The following is a 23,682-nucleotide window of genomic DNA, read 5'->3' on the forward strand; positions in this document are numbered from 1 at the left end:
CACGCAGCTCCATGTATTACTACAGAGCGGCCATGATGAAAAATGTACCTTTTTCATAAGCCCACATCAAACATGTCTGCTCATCTTTTTCACCACTTGACCTGCTGGGATCACAGGCTACAAGATTCATATCAGCTCCATTATCCAGTAAGAACTGAACCAGGCGAATGTGACCATGGTAGCAAGCAGAGTGCAATCCTATAATGGAATAGAATGAGAGTGCAAAAGAAAAAAAAGAGGAAAACAACACCAATTTTCAATAGACAATCAGTCATTACCACATAATAACCTTGTTACCAGAAATATAAAAAAGAACAACTTTTTTTGCTAAGGAATTCTATTACTGCACAAACAAGATATACTTCAAGCAAAAAGAAGTATCCTGTTCTAGTTGATCTCCATAGACTGCCTTTTGTTTAGCACAATTTCTAGTAATTCTATACCTACTGTGATTACCAAAAACAAAGGCTAACATTTTTGTACATGTCAAAGAACAAAGACCCAGATCAAGTCTTTTTCTTGAGCAGCAAACCAAGGGGGAGGGAGCCAGTGTGGTCAGTTTGTTCTTGTGGTCAGTAAGCCATAAGAGATTAAACAACTGATAATAATTTAGCACAAGATTGATGCTGACTCAAGGTGAGTTGCTTTTTATTATAACCGTGCATCACCAATCCTAAATGATGTAACTGATACAATATCTCTCGTCATGGGGGTGGGCCACTCCTGCCGCCCTCTTCCCTCCTGAGCATGTCACTACCACTGTCCTTGACAATTTCTGACATGCATCAGAAACTGGTGATGATCTCTCTCAGTCTTACCTGTGTGCCCATCTCTTCCTTGGTGGTTGATGCTTACAACATTTTGATCAAGAAGAAATTTAACCAGGTCAATGTTCTTGCCATAGGTGCAAGCACTGCAAAATCACACCATAAGAAAATAGAAGGCTCTTGTTATGGGCTGAACTGCATTGAATTGCGTGCCTGCCCCCTCCTCCGCTCCCACCTCCACCGACATATTAACATGGCGAAGCCCTGACTTCCATAACCTCAAAATGTGATGATATTTAAAGAAGTACAAGTTAAAATTGAATCATTAGATTGGTCCCTAATCCGATATGACTGGTATCTTTTGAAGAAGGGAAGAATAGCAGACAGCAGAAACAGAAGACATTCATATGAAGATACAGGGGAAAGGTGGCCATCTATAGGCCAAGGAGAGAGGGTTTCAGAAGAAACCAAACCTGCTGACACTTTCATCTTGGACTTCCCACCTCCGGAAATGCAAGAGAATAAAGAACCAGTTATCAAGCAATATAGTGTGTGGTATTTCATAATGACAGCCATAGAGAACGAATATAGCCCTGATTGACTCAGGCTATTCTAGATGCTCATGTCTATGTAGGAGTACCAGAGAAACAGAGAAGGCAGAAGCAGGGAAGGAAAGAGGAGGAGGTGAGGTAAAACAAGCACAAATAGGATAAAATCCTGAAGATTCTCACATCTGGACCTTCAAGAAAGAAGTATAAACTTTCTAGCATTTTCCTAACAAATATTTCCTATTTTATTAATCCTTTTGCATAAAAGGAAGAAAAATGTGGCAAGCATTCCATGTCATTTTAGCTATAGGACCTAAGCATTTCACAGGACATTCAAATGAGGGAACCCAGGAGGGCCCTGAGAGATTCAGTTATATCCAGGGCATAGTTGGAATTTTTTTCCCGGTGGTGTAGGAAAAACATGCACTATCTGTTTGGAGGCTTTCTAAATCAGAAGGCAAAGTCTCACAACTTCCATTTTGTTGAGGGAGCATTGGTAATGGAGTTAAAAATCCAGAGCTCTGGCTCATGGTACTAGCCAGATGACCTCAGACCAGTTCTTTGTTTTTTTGAATTTTAGTTTTATCTCCTATAAAATAATTATAATAATTTTCTACCTACCACATTCTGCTGAAATTTCAAGTGCATTGATGCTTATGGAAGTACATTACAAGCTACAGAGGACAGTTCATTGTCAGTTCTTTCCTAATGGAAGTATGTTTTTGTGGAAAAAATAGCATATTTCAGGACCCCTGCCAATTAGATTCCTATAGATACATTTTATAATTAGATTTGTTGAAGTAGTTCATTGAAATTCTGATTTCTATTTACTATACTATTTTACTTTACTATTTACTTTACTATACTATTTCTATTTACTATACTATACTATTTACCTTGCAAGCTAAGATGAATAGAAAAAAATTATGTAAGGTAAATCAGACATAGTAATAACAAGTGGATTTTCTTTTTTGAAAGAAATAACAAGTGGATAGTAATAGCATAGTAATAACAAGTGGATTTTCTAGTGGTTCTCACAGATTTTCTTCTTCTATTGTTCCCTTCACACCTCTTCTTTTGCTAACATTTGTTTGCAACACCCTACTTCTAATCTCCAGTCACAGGTGGCTGGAAGGAGCAAACACTGGGCAGAGCCCCATCTAAATAATGGCTACAGGAAGGATGTAGAAACTCTGTAATATTGTGATATATACTAATAAGTATACACGTTTCATCTGCAACTTCATGCCTGGCACTGAGCTCCTAAGACACTTGTAATTTCTTAAGCAATTGGAAGAGCTTTTGTTATATTTGTTCTTTTGCCTTTGATTCCTGAAATAGCTCCAGAGCAATAAAAGTGAAAGGAGAATCTTAAGTTATTTATAATAGGCCCTTTTCAACAACACCTGTATTTATGTTAATAAGGTGATTTTTGGAAAGCCCCGAGATAACTACCAGATGTGGGTTGGTTACCAGGGGAACCAACCTTGTGAACAGAGGCTTGTCAGCACTACCACCCAACCTCAGGGAAGGGGGTTGAATTAGTCACTAGTGGTCAATGATTTAATTGCTATGCCTGTGTTATAAAGCCTCCAAGAACGTCCCTAAAGCACAGGTTTTGAAGAGTTTCTAGACTGGTAAAAACACGGGCGTGTTGGAAGGCCCCACCTCCCTTCCTGCATACTTTGCTCTAAGCATCTCTCTTCCATCGGCTGTTCATGAGTTATATCCTTTTGTAATAAACTGGTGATGTAGTAAATAGACAATTCCCTGAGTTCTCTGAGATGTTATAGCAAATTATCAAGCCCAAGTAAGGGGTGGTAGGACATCTGATTTAGAGCCAATAGGTCAGTAGCAAGGCAATAACCAGGACTCGTGACTGGCCTCTGAAGTAGGGAGCAGTCTTATGAGACTGAGCCCTTAACTTGTGGAATCTGACACTAAGTTTAGGTAGATAGAGTCAGAATTGAATTGAATGGTAGGATACCCACTGATGTCCACACAGAATTAGAAAACTGCTTGGTGTGGAAAAACTCATGCACAGATGTATTCCAGAAGTGAAGTAGTATTGTAGGAGAGTAAAAAGTAACTGTTGTTTCATTCCAGACTTGGTTCTAGAAGAGGTAATACTCTGGGTCTCATTATTACCTCTTCCTTGGATGGTCATGAGCAAATTCTTTTCTTTAATAAAATAGCATTATTTTCTTTAAAGAAACACCAGTATTCATCTAGATGAACTGTTATGTCCTCCATAAAGGGTGATCGTGAACTAAAGGCTGAGTTTATTGCTGTCTCCTCTGCTTTCTTGCCATTTAGGTCTTTGGTACTTATCACATTATTACTGTAGTGGATATACCACTGCTTACCATGATACCTTATAGAAGAGTTCTTTCAAGAAGAGAAGGAATCTTGTCATCGTAACAGTCCTACCAGCATCTATACAAGGGCAGTTCTTAATAAATCTATCTTTTTAAAATTATATTTTATTGATTATGCTATTACAGTTATCCTGATTTTTTCCCTTTGCCCTGCTTCGCCCAGCATCCCCCACCCCCTCAGGCTACCCCTCCACCACTGTTCATGTCCATGGTCATTCGTATAAGATCTTTGGCTACTCCATGTCCTATAGTGTACTTTACATCCCCCTGACTATTCTATACCTACCTATTTGTACTTCTTACTCCACTCACCTCTTCACCCATTCCTGCACACTCCCCTTCCATCTGGCAACCATTAAAATGCTCTCTGTGTCCATGATTCTGTCTCTGTTCTTTTTCTTTCCTTAGTTTGTTTTTTTAGATTCAATTGTTGATAGATATGTATTTGTTGCTATTTTATTATTCACAGTGTTGATCTTCTTTTTCTTAGATAAGTCTCTTTAACATTTCATATAATAATGGTTTGGTGATAATGAACTCCTTTAGCTTTTTTCTTGTCTGGGAAGCTCTATATCTGCTCTTCTATTATAAATGATATCTGCTGGGTAGAGCAATCTTGGCTGTAAGTCCCTGCTTTTCATGACTTTGAATATTTCTTGCCAATCTTTTTTAGCCTGCAAAGTTTCTTTTGAAAAATTAGCTGACAGTCTTATGGAAACTCCCCTGTATGTAACTGACTTCTTTTCTAATATTGCTTTGCAGATTCTTTACCTTTAAACTTTGGCCTTTTAATAATGACGTGTCTTCAAGTGGGCCTCTTCACATTCTTCATAATTGGGACTCTGTGCTTCCTGGATTTGCATATCTATTTCCTTCACCAAATTAGGGAATTTTTTAAAATTATTTTTTCAAATACATTTCCAATTTCTTGCTCTTTCTCTTCTCCTTCTCGAACCCCTATGATGCGAGTGTTAAACATTGTGAAGTTGTCCCAGAGGCTGTTTATACTATCCTCATTTTTTCGGATTCTTTTTTCTGCTTATTGTCCTGATTGGTTGTTTTTTTTGGCTTCTTATGTTTCAAATCATTAATTTGATTGTTGGCTGTACTGCTTTTTTCTCTGTAAATTGTTCTTTATTTCAATTAGTGTATTCTTTGTTTCTGATCAGATCTTTGTTATGCGGTTGAGGTCCTCACTAAGTTCCTTGAGCATCCTTATAATCAGTGTTTAGAACTCTTCATCTGATGGATTGTTTATCTCCATTTCATTTAGCTCTTTTTTTCCTGGAATTCTGATCTGTTCTTTCTTTTGTGCTGTATTTTTTGTCTCCTCATTTTGTCAGCCTCCCTGTATTTGTTTTTATATATTAAGTAAAGCTGCTTTGACTGTGTCATGGTAGTGTGGCCTAATATAGCTGGAGTTCTGTAGGGTTCAGTGGCACAGCCTCCCCTATCACCCAAGCTGGGTACTTGAGGTGTGCCCTTTATGTGGGCTGAAGACACCCTCCACTGTAGTCAGGCCTTGGTTGCTGTTGACAGATCAATGGGAGGGATTTATCCAGGACAGTCAGCTGCAAGAACTGGCTGTGACTACTTACCTCCCACCTCAGCCCTCTGAGGAAGATCAGCTGTGCAGGGGCAGGGTGGTGGTGCTGTAATGTGGTTTGTAGCTGTCCACTGGGTGTGCTGACCCTGAAGTTTCCTGGGTGGTACAGGACAAGGTCATGCCCCCTCATCTGTGTTTTGCCCAGGGTTACCCTGCCTGAGTTATAACGCTATCTGAGATAGCTGCTACTTGTGCTGGGCTTGCAGATTTCTAAGCAAAGTCAAGCTAGGCATCTAGGTTGACTGCTGCTAGTGCTGAGTCTGGGGCTCACTGAGGCCAGCTGTTGCTCGTTTGATATAATTTAGGAAGTTGTATAGCATGAGTCAAGACTAGCCATTCATATGGAAAGGCAACTTGGGTGGGCCCATAAGTTGGGTGGGGCAGAGTCTCTAGGGATCTCCAAGGCAGGTCAAACAGTGCTAGCCTGTTTGATGGAGTCTCAGATGTGGCACCAGTTTGCCACCTCTGTGGTGGGAGGGTTTAAAAAAGGGAAAATGGCCTCTGCTTGCCTTGATGCCAGACACTTCAGTCCCTCTCTTTATGCCAATGGTGCCTTTTAAGCTGGTGCCCCAGTGCTGGAGCTCAGAGGAAGTGAGTCTGAGTAGATGAGTCTGCATGTGTGTTCTTTAAGACAAACTGCTTGGGGCTCCCAAGCAGGGATTGAAGCTGGGATTCCCCGCTCCTGAGATATCCCTCCTTAGTTTTTATCCACCATATGTGGCTGAGGAACCAGCCTGATCTGCATCTGCACCCCTTATACCAATCTGGATGGATGTGGTTTCTTCAATTCCCTGGTTGTTGGACTTCCATTCAAGTTGATTTCAGATGGTCCTGAGTGATGGCTGTTTTATATTTTAGCTGTAATTTTGATGTACTTGTGTAAAGAGGAGAACAGTGTCTGTCTTCACTGCTTCTTAACTGAAAGTCAATAAACCTTTTTTGAATAAGTAATTGAGCAAGTAAAAAGCTACCATCTCGCTGCAAGAGTTTATCAGCACTGACTTTCTGTGTTATAAATAGTATAGTACTGTATTTTTACTGTTCTATTGTATGAGTTGCCTCATGATTTCTTTGCAAAGCAACTATTTATAGGAAATAAGTTCTGAATATATACATGTATGTATATCGATATGTGTATTTATGGGTGTGTTTATGCATATAAAAATAACAGAAATAAAAATAGTGAGTGCTTGCTACATACAAAGTTCTCTAATTGGTACATAGAAAATTCATAATCAGAGTAAATTCTTCATGTAAAAAATTTTCTTTTATAAATCGGTTCTTAAAATGAACAGAATAAGCACATTATGCTATTTCCAGTAGCCACAGGTTTGCACAAAATAAAACAATTCAACATGCTTTTAACTCAATTTCATGAATCTTGTCATATAAATGATGTTCTGGAAGGGACAATCACCTTCTGATTTCAGTTGATTCCAATTTATGTGCACAGAATAGCAAAATAATTTAAGAACTAGCCTGAGGTATATGCCTTAACAAGTATGACCTGTGGGGAAAGAGAACATCAGCACCTGTACACGACAGTTCTGCCAATTGTCCTCAGCAGTGACAAATCCCACTTATCCATGTCGACCGAAGCTGTGATCAGAAGAGTTCCGGCACCTGCTTTGTTACAGGGTGTATAGAAAACAGACTAAATATTTTGGTAGCAGAACATGAAGATATATGAAAGCACAGTATTTGGAATTAGGCAGGCATTTACTACATGATTTTCGAGATGTAAGAATCCCTGACAAGTTACTTAGCTTCCCAAAGTCTTGATTTTTCATCTGTAAAAGAGGGGTAATAAACACAACTCTATAAAAATGGTTATGAACACTAGCTAAGAGAATAGATGCAAATAACCTGGTATATCTCATCAGTCCATAAATGGCAGCTTTCTTTGCCTCCATTTTTGCTGACCTTTTGGTTGACAGGAAAAATCTGGAAATCTAAATTAAATTTACAGGTTGATGCCTAGTGCAGTAGCACAACCTTAACTTCAGTGCAGTAGGAAAAAGAGTCTCCTTATCGGGGCAACTTTGCCTGCAGAGTCCCCACACCCAACATGAATGAGAGTAACACCACCAAGACACAATCTGCTTGGGGAGGAGAGGCGGCTAGTTTCTCAGAGGAGAAAGGCCAGGAGCCCCTTCCTCCAGGGGCTTTTATTGGGTTGTAATACACAGGAATACAGGAGGCAAGGATCAAACAGTGAATAACATTTCAAAGAAATCTGAGCCTTAGTATGAGTCAGTGTCTGTCAGGAAAGGGATTTACAGAAACTTTGGGAGACATACTCATTTCCTGCTTGGACTTTTATCATATGAATGAAAACACTCTTAGCAAAGCAGGCTTCACAGGACTTTATAAAATCTTTCTTATGCCCAATCACCCCAGATCCCGCTCTAGCTGGGCAATGGGCTGCACCACCTCCCCCATCACAGGTTTGCAGGTTTAAGTGGATTAGAGACAGGAAGTGCTTCTCCCAGAGGACATGGGGACTCAGGCTATGTCAAAATAGCTGAGGGGAGAGGGTCCCTCACTCCCTCTTTGTTGCAGCCCCCAAGCTCTTCCAGGATGGCTTCCCAAGTGATCGTGTCTGGCTTAGGTTGCCCTTCCTCTGAGGAGTCTTACTCGTCTCTGACCAACCGACCATGTGTTGGGGGCAGGGGAGGAAGCAGAGACAAACTTTGTCTCCTTGTGGCTCACATTCTGGAGGTCGCTCACTCAGCCTTAGCCATGTGGGGCAGGTACAACTCCTGAAACCAGGCAGAGTGGTTCCCAACACCTCCTCATTTTCATTTTTCACCAGTGCCATAGAAATGTATGTAAATAATGTAAATGTATAGTCCCACCTTTATTGTTTATTTTTTGAGGTTGCATACTAGCCAAGAAATCTGTAATATATAAGTAAATTAACTTATATTCAAGTTTTTACTAAATTCAAATTACTATGTTTTTATTTTTACAGCAAAATAGTATCTTGTTAAAAATGAAGGTGTTAAATTCTATAAAAATTTGCCTTCTTTTTGGACATTTTAGGGATTTGTAGCTCTCAGGTATTAGCTACTTTCTCTGTCCCTCCCTCCAATGCTCCCTCCCTCCCTTCCTTTTTTTGTTGCAACTTTCCAAACCTACCTGCTCTTTCAGTGTGTTTTTTCTTTCTAGAGCAAAAAACATGATGTAAAGGACTATAACAGATGCCTAGAAAAGAGCTAATGCCTTCTTAGGTATCTCAGTGGCCATACTAACTAAGCTTTTACAGGCTGACAGATGGATGTCTTAGATACATTTGCACAGAAGGTTTAAGTGCTAAGGAAAAAAGTGTCACATTTGATGCTGATGAATTCTGGTAATGAGATTCTTGTTGGAGGACTATGGGCACTGCCCCTTTTTGCAGCTTTCTGTGGAGTGAAGTGGAAGAGAAACAATACACTTACAGATGTTGATATGCCTGTTGCCTTGGCAACATCAGTCCCTGTCTTTGTGGCTGCTGCCAGGAATGCAGCATCTGGCACAGGCCCCATCTGTTGTACTAACTGCAGCATCTGCCTCTACCTTTTCTTCTGTGCATGTAGCTTACGCTCCTCGTCTTCTGCCCACCTTCTGCTCTTGTTCTCGGATTGCAACATCTGCCACTGTTTGTTTTGGCTCTATGTACACAACTGCAGGTGCCATAGGGTATCAGCTAAATTAGTGGCTATTGCACTTATTTTATTTTGTTTTTATTTTTATTGAATGTAGCAGGGTGATATTGGTTAGTAAAATTATATAGGTTTCAGGTATATAATTCTACAATTCATCATCCGTACATGGTATTGTGTGTTCACCACCCAAGTCAAGTCTTCCATCACCATTTATCTTTATTCTCTCCTACCTCCCCACCTTCCTTTTGTCAATCACTATACTGTCATCTGTGTCCAGGAGTCCTTTTTTTTTTCTTTGCTTAATCCCTTCACTTCTAACCCAGTCCCCAAAATCCCTTCTCCCAACAGCTGTCAGCCTGTTCTTTATATCCAGGAGTTTGTCTCCACTGTGTTAGTTTACTTTGCTCATTAGAGCCCACACATAAGTAAAATCGTATGGTACTTGTCTGTCTCTGACTATTGCACTTAAATATTCATTTACCTGTGAAAAGCTGTTTCACTGAAGATGTTTTCCTTGGTCAGACTTTCTATTCCTGATAGTTGGATGATTTCCTTGGCAACTTCAAATTTGCCATTGTAGCATGCCCTAGAGTTAAAGAACATGTTTTGATAAAATACTAAAAATGTACAAATACTTGGAGGGCCTATAGAATTTTACATAATACTCACAGGTGCAAAGGGGTATCTCCATAGATATTAACAACATGTGGCTGAACTTCTGAGTCACTCTGGAGCAAGAGCTTCACTATATCATGGTGTCCAAAGCGAGAACAGAAATGGAGGGGGACATGGTCTTCATTGTCCTGAGCATTCACTGTCATCAACAAGAAAGAAAAAGATAGGCTAACTGGAATCCTGTTTCTCGGCCTTCTCATGCGTAGTGTCAGGAATTTTTCTAAGTGCCTGAGAGACTCTTAGCAATCGCCAATTAATGATAATAAGAAAGGAAATTAAGTGCAACCAATTTTTAAAAAATATAATAATATTATATTGCCTATTATCATGTTAAACAGGCTTTCTTCTAGTTCCCATAAATTCTATGGAACTCATCTAATCAAATCTACCTTGCAGAGTGGAATAGATCAGGAAACTAATAGGCACCTAAGAGGTACTCATGGCCTTAATTCTACAAGTATCTCCTTTCAAATTGATTTTTTTCTCCCTCTGGAGAATGTTAAAAGTTACAGATCTAGGCCAGAGTACCATTGCCTAAAGATTTGGGTTGAACAAATTAGGAGTGGGAAGCTAGTTCTTTGTATGTCTACAACACTATCTAGAAGGTTCTGATGCACGTTTACCTGAGAATTGTCATACCGTGGTACAGAAAGTGAGGTATAATAAAAAAAACAATGAGCTTCAGATTGAGGCAGACCTCATTAATCCCATTATTGCAGACAGTTATTTAATGTTCGATTGTTCACTCCATAGCGAACTTTTGTCCTTCTTTTTGACCCACCCTTTGGCCCACCCAACCTTATAACCTATTCTGACATTTGGGGATTTCCTATACTAAAAGTACTGACTAGAAGCCAAAAACCATATTATATCATAGAACCTGGAAATATTTCCAAGTTCCCTTTGCAGCTAGGGAACAAGACTGGCAGAGGGTGACCCTACGTTCTGGTTTAGAGCTGTTAGCCTAGTGTAATGTTTAATAGTGACCCTTTCACTCTCAATAGTGCCCTGGTTTGGACACTTATCTATAGGGTTCTCCAACCAACACTTTATATCAGACTCCAGCATTGGAGTTGATGGTACAAAAGGGTAGATCCTAATTTATCTGGGCAATGTAGCAGTGGTGGGGGAGCTCCAAGCAATTTCCAGCAGCAGTGATCCAACCGCAGACCCAGTGCCCTGCATTGCTGGTGCCAGAATCACAAGGGTTGCTGTGTGTGCCTACCTGGGGTGGCAGTATGTCTTCTCAGGACTAGTTTTGGAGTGTGATTTTGGATATTGTTCTTTACTATGAGGATTCCAAACCTAGCTTGCCAACCCTGTCTTGGGGAAGAGTCTATATGCTGCTTGGTATCCTTTAAGATCCTCCTCTTATATATTAGCAAGAGTTAGTTTCCAATGCTTGCAAATGAGAACACCCAGCTGATGCATACCCCTTCCTCAACAAGGATTAAACCAATCACTATCACCAGTACTGTGGTAGGTGCTGGAGGTATTGATTTCTTATCAGTAACAATAGATATAATAGCACTCTTGCAGGGAGGCTGGAAGGATTAAGGGGGAGCATAATTGGACAGCTTCTGGCATGATGCCTATCACATATTAGGCAGTTAATAAAAATGTCTACTCTCTCTTTTACTAATTTCCCCCTGGAAATTTGCTAAGTGCTAAGACCAATAAGCTATAAATGCATAGAGTCTATACTCTCAATATAACTTACAAGCTAGTTGGATAGTCAAGAAGTACAGGGCTAAAGCAAGAATAACTGAACACCAAGCTGCTAAATTCTGGATCTGCTTTAGCATAATTTTAAAAATTAAAATAACTGAATCAACTGGTCTATAGCCAATTTTTTATTATTTCATTATTTGTCCATCTGTATAGGGTGCTTTAATCAAGATAGAATGTAATAGCCCTTAACAAAGTACATGTATATGAAATTTTTTTAGTGATGATAAATAAGAAAGAAAAAAGGAAGAAAAATCATTAATTTAAAAAAACATGCAAGTAGTTTATTACTACAGTTGTTATAATCATCTAACTTTTAATGAACACCAATTTAGGCCTTGTAGCTGGCTATATTTTTAGATAATGATTCTCATTTTATTTTCCTGTAAGATCTTAAGCCACAGGGAAATCTTCTACAAAGTCATTGAATTCCTTCTCCCCTGACTGTTACTAAAAAATAAATCTTTGAATTTTTAAATTAATTAGTGACTCAGAAGGACACCCTTTCTTCAGAAGAATGTTCCTGGTTGTTTTGATTATTCCTTTTTATGATACTCTTCCTTTGTTCACATTCTGTTGGAAACCACGGCAGTCAATATTGTGAGTGGAAGCTGAGAACAGTAGGGAGTCTGGAGTGTCCAGAGGTCATTTAAGATTTCTTGAGGTCCAGAGGGGAACATTGTAAAGCAGAATGCAGCACAGTCTTGCATTAATTCGTAATTTTCCTTTGGCCATGCTGGCCCCAACCAACATTGTTCTTCTATAATTGAACTGATAAACTTCAAAGTAAGTTATCTATTTGGTGCATTACCTGAAGTGGCATAGATATTCTTCCCATCAAAGAAGATATAAATGCCAATCAAACGGAGATGTCTGGAGAAGTCTAGATCAGACACAGAATTTGTGTGTATATACCTATGTTTATTCTTTAGCCATTGTGATTTATTTAGTTTTGTCTTGGACCAATTTGCAAAAGCAAAAAAGTATATAGTATTATATATTATATGAGAAAAATTAAATGTATGAATAATATTCTATTTGCTCTAACTTAACATCTTATTGAGATGTTTAAATAAAGTAAAATATCAAGCAAAGGAATACATGTAAATCATTATAAGGAAAATATTTAGTGCCTGTCCCTCTGCTTTGAAGAGAGTATATGTCCATTAATGTCATTTGAAAGAGATATTGGATAAATGGATGGATGAACAGATGTTACTGCTTGCTTATATCTGTTTGTAGATCTTAAAAGGAAAACAAAAATTTTATATTAACCCAGAAATGTGAGCCCATACCATTGGCTCTCTAAAGCAACTCCCAATGATGTCTTAAATGAATTTTCAATAATAGATCTGTGCGATAATTCTGATAAGATATATTTTAAAGAAGAAAATATTTTTTCTTACTGACCATATTCTGGACATTTCTGTGACTTTCTGTAATATTATTTCATGTTAAAAGATCTATAATATTTAACATTCAGATCACAACAAATTTAAAAATTCTGAATTTTAAACATTGTGAGGCCTGTATCACCTTTTTCTTCTGATAGAGCCCAACAATACTTTGACCTTCTCAATCTCATTCAATGACCATTATATTTCTCTTTTCTCATTGCCCTAAGAGGTGTGAGAAGGAGGACTGGAGACTTGAAACATATATGACTGAGTAGGCCAGTCTCCCAAGCATGTTAAACTGAAGAAGTTGCTTTCAGAATTACATTTTGGCTAATTTTGAAGCCTGAATTTATTTTCATTTGTGACATTTTGTTACCATGGAAACACACAGTAAATAACAGATTTTAAACTAAGCTCCTTTTGGGGTCAATCATTCTTCCTCTATATCTATCTACCATAGGCAAGGGCCTGTGGTAAAAAAAAAAATACATCATCTGGAGGCTTAGCTACATTTTGGAATAAGTGAACTAGCTGACAATAAATCCTTTGTTGTGTTCATCAGTATAGCAGACCACCTGGTTTATTCTTTGTAATTGGTTGAAGTACAAAAAAGACTTAAATACGAAGTATGTATTAGAAGAAAATTTAAAAAATACTTCAAAATCTGAGTCATGCTCTGCCTCTCAATTTTTTAAATGGTTGAGTAGGAGACATGTAGAGCTTTTGTCAGTCAGAAAGAAAATACTTATAATTATCTCACATGAGGCTGGAATGTAGGGGGAATACAGGGGCAGCACACATTCCAACACTTCTTGTAGAAGAGTCCTTTAATCCTGGAGACGTGCTGATCGTAAATGACACTCACTTGACACCAGTGAGCATTGGAGTTATGAAGATGAATAAAAAGCTGAGGATGGCATTGATTATCAAAGGAAAAAAGTGAGCAGTTCTTGACCCCCTGGACAAGCGAGGAGGTTTCAAAATCACAATTATGTGTTCAGTGGTTCACAGAGGTGAACCTCTGCCTATTCTAAACTAACAGAATCAAAGAGACTGCTTAAACAAGGTCCAAGAAACAGTGTTCCTTGCATCCTGGCAACACAGGTTGTTTATTATAATGGTGCAAACACGTCTAAGTCATTGCACACCAGCTCATAGAAAATGACACAAACACTGTTTCCCAAAGTTTACAAAATAAAACGGCTCTGTTTTCAATGTGAAAACTGGAAACTGCCTTAGCCTCTCCTCACAGTTGTCTCTGGGAGCCTTTGTGTTTCCTCATGAGTAAATGAAAACATTGATTAGGTTTATTAACTGAATATCAGCCCCAATTTTGAAAGCAAGGAACTGGAAGTTCTAGAGCTTTGACAACCTTGTCCTTTTGGAAATGTGCATCGTTTCTGCTGCAAAGGCCAGCAGCTCTTACAGCTGAGCTTTTAATTAAGTCTCTTGGGGGTCAATGAAAGAATGTTGGATATACCTGAGAGAATTTAATGACAAGATGTAACTCTGAGTGAATCTATGTCAAAATAAAGTTTGTGAGGAAGAGAAAAAGAAAAAGAAAAACTTTTTTCAGTACTTAAAATTTAATTGATTTTTCAAAATTCATTTTATAATTAATAAAAATACAAAGTTGCAGGAAATTCTCTTCTAACTCTCTTCTTCTAATTCTCTTCTAAAATTTTAAAATGTATTCTAGGGCTTCTTTTCTCAGGCTTATCACACTCTAACTCCATGTCTATTAAAAATAGTAATATTCTTATACAGTAATATCAGTTACTCAAACAGTAATATCAAATACTGAGGGGGTATGGGGAACTCTCCTGTTGGTATGGGAGTGAAAAAGTGTGCTGGCACTTTGGAAAACTGTTTGAAATTTCCTCAAATGTTAAACAGGTGCTTACCTCTGATTCAGCAATTCTACTCCGTGTGTGTGTGCGCATATGCATATATATGTGTATATATATATATATATATATACACACTAATATTTAATTCTTTTTATGAATTATATATTCATCTCTCTTGGGAGCCCAAGAGAGATGAATATATACATTCATAAAAAGAATTAAGTATTACTATTTCTGGCTGCTGTATTCATAAAAGTCAAACACTGAGAACATTCAAATGTCCATTATGGGGAGAATCAAAAACAAATTATAGAATGTTCATACAATCTTCAGCAATAAAAAAATAGCAAACTACCTACATAAAGGTCTAATCACTGTGTTGTATTCTTGAAACTAAATAATAATGTATGGCAACTGTAATTTAAAAATAAAAAAATTTAAAATTGCAAACTATGATTCATGCAACAACATGGATGAAAGTCAAAATCATTGTGTTGATCAAAAGAAGGCAGTCACAAAATTATATTAACTTCCACAACAGAAAAATAAGTAACCTATGGCAATAGAAGCCAGAATATTAATTATGTTTGGAGGTGAAAGCTATTTACTCAGAAGGAGGCACAAGGGATATTTCCAGAGTATAACTTTCCAATTGCAATATCTTCAACCTTCCAGATAAAAATATTCCACAACTTGACCTTGGTGGTTTGTGCATGGGTATATGCATAAGTAACTATTCACTTAAATCAATATTTACTTGAGATTTGAGAATTTTTCTGTATGTAAAGTTTACCTCAATTAAAAAAAGATTAGTGAATAACAACAAATAGAAATAATTTATGTAAGAGCTCCTTACTTTTTACTGCCATACCTAATATATTAGGAATCGAACTAAAATGTGTAAAGAAGAATTAACACATGGGTTTAACTAATATATTAAAAATTATAAACTACAACTTGTAGATCAAAGAAGTACAGAATTAATCATCTTCAAGATTATTTTCTTGTAAACAAGAATGGATAGGAAAGATCTTCTAAATACAGAATCTTACCATCTGCTTTGCTGCCTTCTTCCATCAAGAGTTTTGCAATAGTGAAGAATCCTTTTGCAGATGCTAGGTGCAGGGGCCTATCTCCAACTTCACCACTTACATTTACGTCAGCGCCAAATTTCAAAAGGAGGCGAGTTACCTAAAGGATCCATTCATTTGAAAGTAGCATCAAAAGTCAAAACATAATGCAACATTTTCAGCAATAGGGAAGAAGACATATTGTTAAGGCTTTCTCTTAAGTTATTTTTGCCTGAAAATCTAACTCATCTGGCCTAAAAATAAGGAATTTATTATTATATCACCTGAGAAATTTAACACCATAGCAATTTCAGGGTTGGGTCTTCATTTACATAAATAATCCTCTCTAAAGTCACCCACTACTTACTGAAAATCTTTTCCAGTGTCCCCTGTCTAGAGCCAACAGTGTTTACTTGATTCTTGATTTTCACAGCACTTCCGTTTGTGTCACTCATAGTCATTTTTTGATGTTTTTTGTAAAGGGGAGATAGCTGCATTAGCACTCAGCATCTTCCTCAGTTAGCTGAGATCATCTCCAAAGGGACAGAGAGAGATAAAGGATTAAACAACTTAGGAGTTGGCCAGAGGTTGTTTCAGATAATAGGGATTCCTTCAAATCATTTATATATTCACTTTAAGACCTTCCAAATAATCTCTCTAAACCTGAAATTGCCTCCCCTGAGAATTTCAGAACTCATTGCAGTACCCCAAGAAGTAGGTTAGGATGCATCTGTGTCACTTAGATAACATGCATGGGAGGACCCCTCGCTGGTCCCGACCACTGGGGTGTCAGCATAAAAGTGAATACAAGCTCTAAAACTATTTTGATATTCAATGGGGCATCAAATAAACATGTGTTGGGTAGAAACCTCTCAGGAATATGGGACATATTTGATAGAAATTCTAGGCAGAAAATTTAGCTGGGTGGGATGTGGGGAAACTTTCTATTGAGTGTAGTGGGTAAGCAACAAGGTTCTAAAATCAGACTTGTATTTACTAGCTATGTCATCTTAAATAAATGACTTGATCTTTTGAAACTCCAGTTTCTTCATTGCTAAGATAGGAATAAAAATATGTCAACATCATAGAATTGTGAGGATTAAAGGATTAAATTATTACGTCTAAAGCACATAGAAAAGTGCCTATTAATAAATGTTGGCAGAAGTGATAGCACCCATAGGAAACATGCATATTTTATCTCTTTGTTGGCTAGTGGTAGACCAATATTTAATTCAGGAGTAATGAGAGTGGTAGAAGTTTAGACTTGAGAACCTTGCACTCCTAAGCACATATTTCCACTTACATGGACTCCATATATTTTGATTATGTGACTCTATAATGGACAGATTTAAACTATCTTCAAAATAGATTGTCTATTAAGCAGTATTATTATATACCTAGGAAATATCGCTCTTGGTGCAAAACATCTACTCTTCTACTTAAAAATAAGTAAATAAACAAATGGCAAGGAACATGGCACATGAGGCTCATTTATATATTGAATGCACCATTCTCCCGTCAGCATTTTTTAGCAAATGACAATAGCGTCCATAAATTACTTAGGTGCTGTCTTCGCATACAGAAAGCGAGTCCCTTATCGTAAAAGGGCCTTCCACATTTTAGCATAATTTTATAAGACTGTGACTGTATATTCAGGGGAAGTAAACACATTTAGTTCTCCACCAGATGTGCATAGAAGCTCTTTATATTTCTGCTGGGAGATGAGGTTAATATCCAAGGAGAATGACTCTACAGATAATATGCACCATGTATATCCTGTCTATGTGTGAAGTTGGAAAAATAAGAAATTTTTTCATCACCTGGGCTTTGGGACCCTGTACATGCAAAAGCATTTTTTTGTGCCCAGCTCTGCAGTACACTTCAGGGCACTGTGAGCAGCACATCAACGGAATGAGCAATCCTCCCTGGCTATCGGTCACACTTCACAGGTCTGAGAGTGTCCAAGCATATGCCAGTGAAGAAAAGAAACAAAGGCAGAATGACTAGAACAGCACAGAGACATAAGTAAGTTTGATTTGCAACTTGGGATCCTCAGGCAGTATGATGGCATGACCTCTACAGAGGTACAAAAGTATCATCCTACTTCATAATGGAGTAAGACCAGTGATCTAGAGATATAAAGTAAGGAAGAGGGACCATAGGATGTCAATTGAATGCTTAGGTTTTGATTTTCCAATTATGTTTGTGTTTCTACTTTATTTGATTCTATTTAGTTCCTTGTGTATAGCTAAAGGGAGTGTTTGAAAGCAATGTGTACAAATTTTGTCTTTCAATATGTTAAGGTTGAAGATCAATGAACTTTGGAGTTAGAGCACTTGTCCTTAAATTCTAGCTCGATCACTTGGCAAACTGCCTGGACTTCATGATTTGGTTCACTAATATAATAGAGATAAGAGGCTTTTTAGTACACGAATGATATGGCTTTGGGACCAGAGAGGCTTGAATACATATTCCAGACTTTCTATTATTAGCTGCATGACTCTGGCGTGTTACCTGACCTGAGTGAGCTCCAGTGTGTAGCATTAATAAAAAGGGGCAAGTGACAGCTAATTTGGGGGTTGTGGCAAAAAATTTTAAGAATTCACATAAAGGTTTTAACACAGTGTTTGTCCTACAATTGAACTAACGCACATCTGAAGTTCCTAAGGTTGTCATAAAGGTAAAATGAAATTATTTATTAAATGAAGGTACATTCTAAACTTTAAAGCATTCCATATATATTACTTTATGACAGAATATCAACTTTTATCAATGTGTGCCTGCTGTACAATGATATGTTAAAGCAAATTATGTTATTCAAAACACATTTAGTGATTGTTTTATAGTTGCTCTAGGTTATTCCACATATCTGTTTCCCATCATCATGGTAGCAAACAACCACATACTTATTGGATTAAAATAACACAGATTTATTCTCTTAAAGGTCTAGAGGTCAGGAGTCTAAAATCAAGGTATTAGCAGATTGCATTGTCTCTGGAGGCTTTCATGTCCTTGCATCTTCAGCTTGTAAGACTTCCTGGATTCCTCAGTTGGTGGCCCCTTCTTGCCTCACTTCAACCTCTTGCTTCCATTGTCAGCTCTCCTACTAGTCTGATTCCCTGCTTCCTGTTATAAGGACGCTTGTGATTACATCAGGACCATCCAGTTAATCCAGGACAGTCTCCCCATCTCAAGGTCTTTATCTCGATTGCATCTGCAAAGTCTATTTGAAGGCTACATTCATGAGTCCTGGAAATTTCAACATGTTTTGGGAGACAGCTTTGAGCATAACACATCCCATGACAATGGAGAAAAGGAAAGCCAGTTTCTGAATAATAACTTTTTCCAGAGAACTGTTGGAAAGGACTTTGTGATTTGTTTTACTGTTATTGTCATTAGATCAACACAATGACATTTATTGAGCTTTTACCAAACACTTTACTAGCTTGTCATAAGAGCAACTGTGAGATTAGGTTCTGTTAATATTTTTCCCATTCTGTGGATGAAGATCACATGGTCATAAAGTTTTCAAACTCGGCCTGACTTATTCCTGTGGACACATGTCTACCAATGTGCTCTACTGCCTCCCTTGTTTACTAAAATTATCAGTAAAAATGAATAACTCCACAACTGCAATGTTTCTATGGATCTCCAAACTCCTCAAGGGTGGACCTGATAAAAATATAGCAAAAATGATGCAAAGGATATCTTAAATATCTTTTCTTTGAAGCTAGGACAGTCCAACAAAAGCCTGGAGCACCTTAGTGGTCTCCTAGCCTTTGGAAATACTACTGTCACACTTACCTGCTCGTGCCCATAGTACGCGGCAATGTGCAGTGGGGTGAAAAAGACTGCATCCTGAACATTGACATTGGCTCCATGCTGCAGCAGCACATCAACAGCCTGGAAAAGAAAGAGAGCTCAGGAGCTTTATTTGGGGAATCTTCCCATGAACGTTCATTTTAAATAATCACATATAATTCTTCTCCAGGAATCGTTGTCTTGAAACGTATTTGTCTTCTATCTTCCTTCTCCAGACCCTTCAAGGGCTTATTTTTGCCTATAAAATAAAGAGCAAACCCCTTACTATGGCATTCCAGGTCCTCTCATTGTGATGGTATCCTTTTAAAGGTTATTTTTCATTACTCACTTTTATAAATCCAATTGGATGGTCAAACTGCTTTTCTTTTCCTGCTCCTTTAATTCTTTGTTCACTTTACTTCCTCAGCCAGAAATTCTCTTTTGTCCAATCTACAAATGTTTAGATGTTTAAACTCAATCTAAAGCCCATCTCCTCTAAAACTTCTTTGACTTACCCTCCTTCAATGAAAACTGACTTGTCTTCCTTCCTCTCAACTCTCATATAACTTTCTTTCATGCCATTTAGAAAATTTAAAGAAATTATATACATGCCTTATCATTCCTACTAAATGGTAGGTGCTCTGAGGATAAAGTGTATATCAGATCTATCTTTATAATCCTACCCTAGTGTATAGCCATACAAATCTTAATCATTCAATAAGCATTTGTTGAAGGGAGAAAGGAAGGAAGGGAAGGAGGAAGGAAGGAAGGAAGGGAGGAAGGAAGGAAGGAAGGAAGGAAGGAAGGAAGGAAGGAAGGAAGGAAGGGGACTACCAGGAGCTACTGGTCAGCTGTCTTCATAGAAAGCCATAGATTACCAACAAACCTACTGATACTTCAGTTTTCCCCTATTCCCAAAGATCCATCTCTAAATCTCTCTTCTCTGGAAAAGTGATTGGGATCGTTTTCTAAGATACGTTCATTTTCATTGTGGATTTTCCCAATGCATTGTTTATCTTTTAGTTGGTCAAATGACATACATTTGAAAGATTTTCAAAAGTCTGTTAGACTGAGAAGACAAATCAGGAGGATGAGATATAAGAGCTCAGGTGGTTTATTGCTCCAACACCTCTTCTGTTTCTACAAAACCATTGCCTCCTAATAATTTCTTCACCCACTTGAATCACAGCCCCTCATAACCAGGAAGGGACCATGGACATTGCATATCAAACCCCTATGTTTTTAAAAGGAAGAAATTAAGAATCAGAAGAATTAGTAGAAAATTTCTCAAAGTTATGCAGCAAGTCATTATCAAGAAGGAAGCTTTGTTTCTGAGTGTTCCATGGTTATAAATAGCTCATTCATCAATCATGCATTTATTCCTGCATTAAGTACTATTTATTGAGCATATTTTAGCTAAAACTATTATGTTACATGATTATCCTCACAGTTTATTCAATCCCTGGGATGGTATTAGAACTAATGATAATTGTCAAAAAGAATTCTTTTTTTAAAAAATATTTTTTTATATTTTATTTATGTATCTTTAGAGGGGAAGGGAAGGAGAGAGAGGAAGAGAAAAATCAATGTATGGTTGCTTCTAGTGCATCCCTTGCTGGGAACTGGCCCCTGCCAGGAACTGGCCTGCAACCCAGGCATGTGCCCTGACTGGGAATCGAACCGTGATCATCTGGTCCACAGGCCCGCGTTCAATCCACTGAGCTACACCAGCCAGCATTGTTAAAAAGAATTCTTGTTGGAATATATAAAAGTTCTGGTGGGTCCCAAAATATAAGCAGGTGTATACATTTCTACACATTTTCAAGATGACAATTCTGCTGATATTGGATATTGCCGACTAATGATTAATAGAATACACAATGTGTGCAGTGAATTGTTTTTCTTTTGGGTTGGCCAAAACATTCACTTGATTTTTCCATTAAAATGGCTTTAGTAGTGCTTAGTTGTTTTTAACTTCATTAGAAATAATTTTTTTAGGTTATATTGTGACAGCTATCATATCATCATAAAAATAAAACTTATCCAAATTGATGAATTTTATATGCATTTTAATATTGAAGATGGATGAAAATAGGCAGCATTTTTGACATGTAATGATGTGTTATTTCAAGAAAGGTAAAAATGCAACTGAAATGCAAAAAAAAGTTTTGTGCAGTGTATGGAGAAGGTTCTGGGACTGACCAAATGTGTCAAAAGTGGTTTGCAACATTTTGTGCTGGAGATTCCTTGCTGGATGATGCCCCATGGTTGGGTAGACCAGCTGAAGTTGACAGGGATCAAATTGAGACATTAATTAAGACAGAAAACTGTACTTGAAAAATAGTTAAATAAATTTAAAAAAAGAAATAAACGGATATCAATGGGACATAAGGTAGAAGAGCAGAGGGGAAACAACCTCTCAGCATGTATCCCTTCAAATGCTCCAGTGATTTAGGTATCTTGGGTACCAGCAACAAGATGGCATGTTGTTGGAGGGTGGTCTTGATACTGTTCATTAAAAAGATTAGCCAAAGAACATCTATGCATAAACGCACAGCCCATGGACATGAAGGAGGCTAAGTGGAGGTGGGCGAAGGGGTGGGAGGAATGAGGGATGTCTGTAATAGTATCAACAACAAAAATAAAGCAAAAACAACAACAACAAAAGAGCAATTAATGTTATACCACATGGGAGATAGCTGATGTACTCAAAATATCCAAATCAATAGTTAGTGGTGAAAATGAAAAATGTGTCTTTTGTTTTATGGAAAACACCATACAGACTTTTTGGCCAACGCAGTAATAAAAAATTAAGACCACAATTAACACTTATTGAGGGCACATTATGTATCAGGTCCTGAACTAAGGTGCGTAAGTAGTAACTGGAGTGTCCTCTAACTGTTCTATCCCCAAACACAGAAAGACAGGTGCTACTGTCTCATTTTAAAGGTGAAGAAACTGAGTCTTGTGAAGACTAGGTATCTTATGAGGTCATATGGCCATAAGGGCCAGAACTGTAATTCAAATCTAGCTCTGTGTGACTTCAAAGTTTCTTTTCATCAAGTCCTTCTTGTGACCTTGATCTCATTAACACTAACCTTTAAACAGATGAACTAACTGACTCAATCTCAGATAAGAGGAAGCTTTCTATCAGTTAGAAGCACCATAGATTCAACTTGAAAATGAATGCAAGAGCCATTTATTTCAAGTGCTTGTATCTTAGACTTCACATGTCTGGTAGTTCAATCTTAGGAACCTTTAAAAAAGGTCACTAACGATCAAGGTAAATGAAGCTTTTTACAATTTCTCTTATTTTAAATATAGCATAAAATAGACGGCATGAATTTTTCTTGTAAAAAGGACTCTCAAATGTTAACATACAGAGCCAATTTCTTAGGCATAGTTCCAGAACTTACTTTCATTCTAATAGATAACAGCCCTTAGGCTTCAATAAATAGTCCAAAGTAATTTTTTTCCTCCTAAATTTGCACTTATCCAGTCATTCAGAAGTTCGATTTTTGGCTGAATGTTCATTAATTGTGAAGTATTGGCTTTCTGAGTAACAGTCAAAATGTTAGTTTTAATGAAAGCATACAGTCATTATTGAACTGTAGGCTTTATTTAGTTTGTTTTAAAATTCAAGGGAATATTTAACTATTTAACAAATCACTTTGGAATTATGTGAATAATTTCATATGTTGTATATAAGAATAGAATGCATTTATTGATTTTTATGACTGTTGCAGTCATTATGGAGAGAGCATTTCCCAGTGATCTTATGGGAATATGATTGCTATATTATGATACACAAACATGCCAGTCATACAGCTAAGACAAATGTACACATATTAACATTTATGTCAGAAAACTTATATAGCAAATAATTTTTTCATGCTTTACCTACTCTAGAACCTGAAAAGACTCGTAAATCAACCTCACACCATTTCTTTTATTAGAAGCTCCATGAGGTGATAGACTGAATCTGTTTTATTCACCACTATGCTAAGTGTATGGTAGGCACCCAAATAATAATTAAACTGGACTGTATTTCTAGTAAAAAATGATGAAATATATATTTAATATTAGTCATGAGAAATTTAATCATTATCAATTAGGAACTAATTACATAGTAGAAATTTTAAATAACATGGTTCAATAACATTTATTGATCATTATTTTCAAATTAACCTTTGGCAAACCCCAAGTGTCAAG

At 37.3% G+C, this 23,682-nt stretch overlaps 1 protein-coding gene across 1 annotated transcript in view; it reads right to left on the bottom strand.

The window, feature by feature from the left end:
* The window catches only part of TNNI3K (TNNI3 interacting kinase), a 283,730-nt gene that overhangs the window by 186,806 nt on the left and 73,242 nt on the right, over positions 1 to 23,682 (bottom strand). Inside the window, exons 6-11 of the mRNA XM_037042376.1 lie at positions 19,474 to 19,572; positions 15,652 to 15,790; positions 9,619 to 9,763; positions 9,431 to 9,535; positions 819 to 913; positions 49 to 198 (exon numbers count right to left, since the gene is read on the bottom strand). Coding sequence (XP_036898271.1) covers positions 49 to 198; positions 819 to 913; positions 9,431 to 9,535; positions 9,619 to 9,763; positions 15,652 to 15,790; positions 19,474 to 19,572 — 733 coding nt within the window. The remainder of the gene's footprint in view (positions 1 to 48; positions 199 to 818; positions 914 to 9,430; positions 9,536 to 9,618; positions 9,764 to 15,651; positions 15,791 to 19,473; positions 19,573 to 23,682) is intronic.

The sequence above is a fragment of the Sturnira hondurensis genome, unplaced genomic scaffold, assembly GCF_014824575.4.
Source record: "Sturnira hondurensis isolate 20B ecotype Veracruz unplaced genomic scaffold, ASM1482457v3 Scaffold0000648, whole genome shotgun sequence".
Classification (NCBI taxonomy): Eukaryota; Metazoa; Chordata; class Mammalia; order Chiroptera; family Phyllostomidae; genus Sturnira; species Sturnira hondurensis.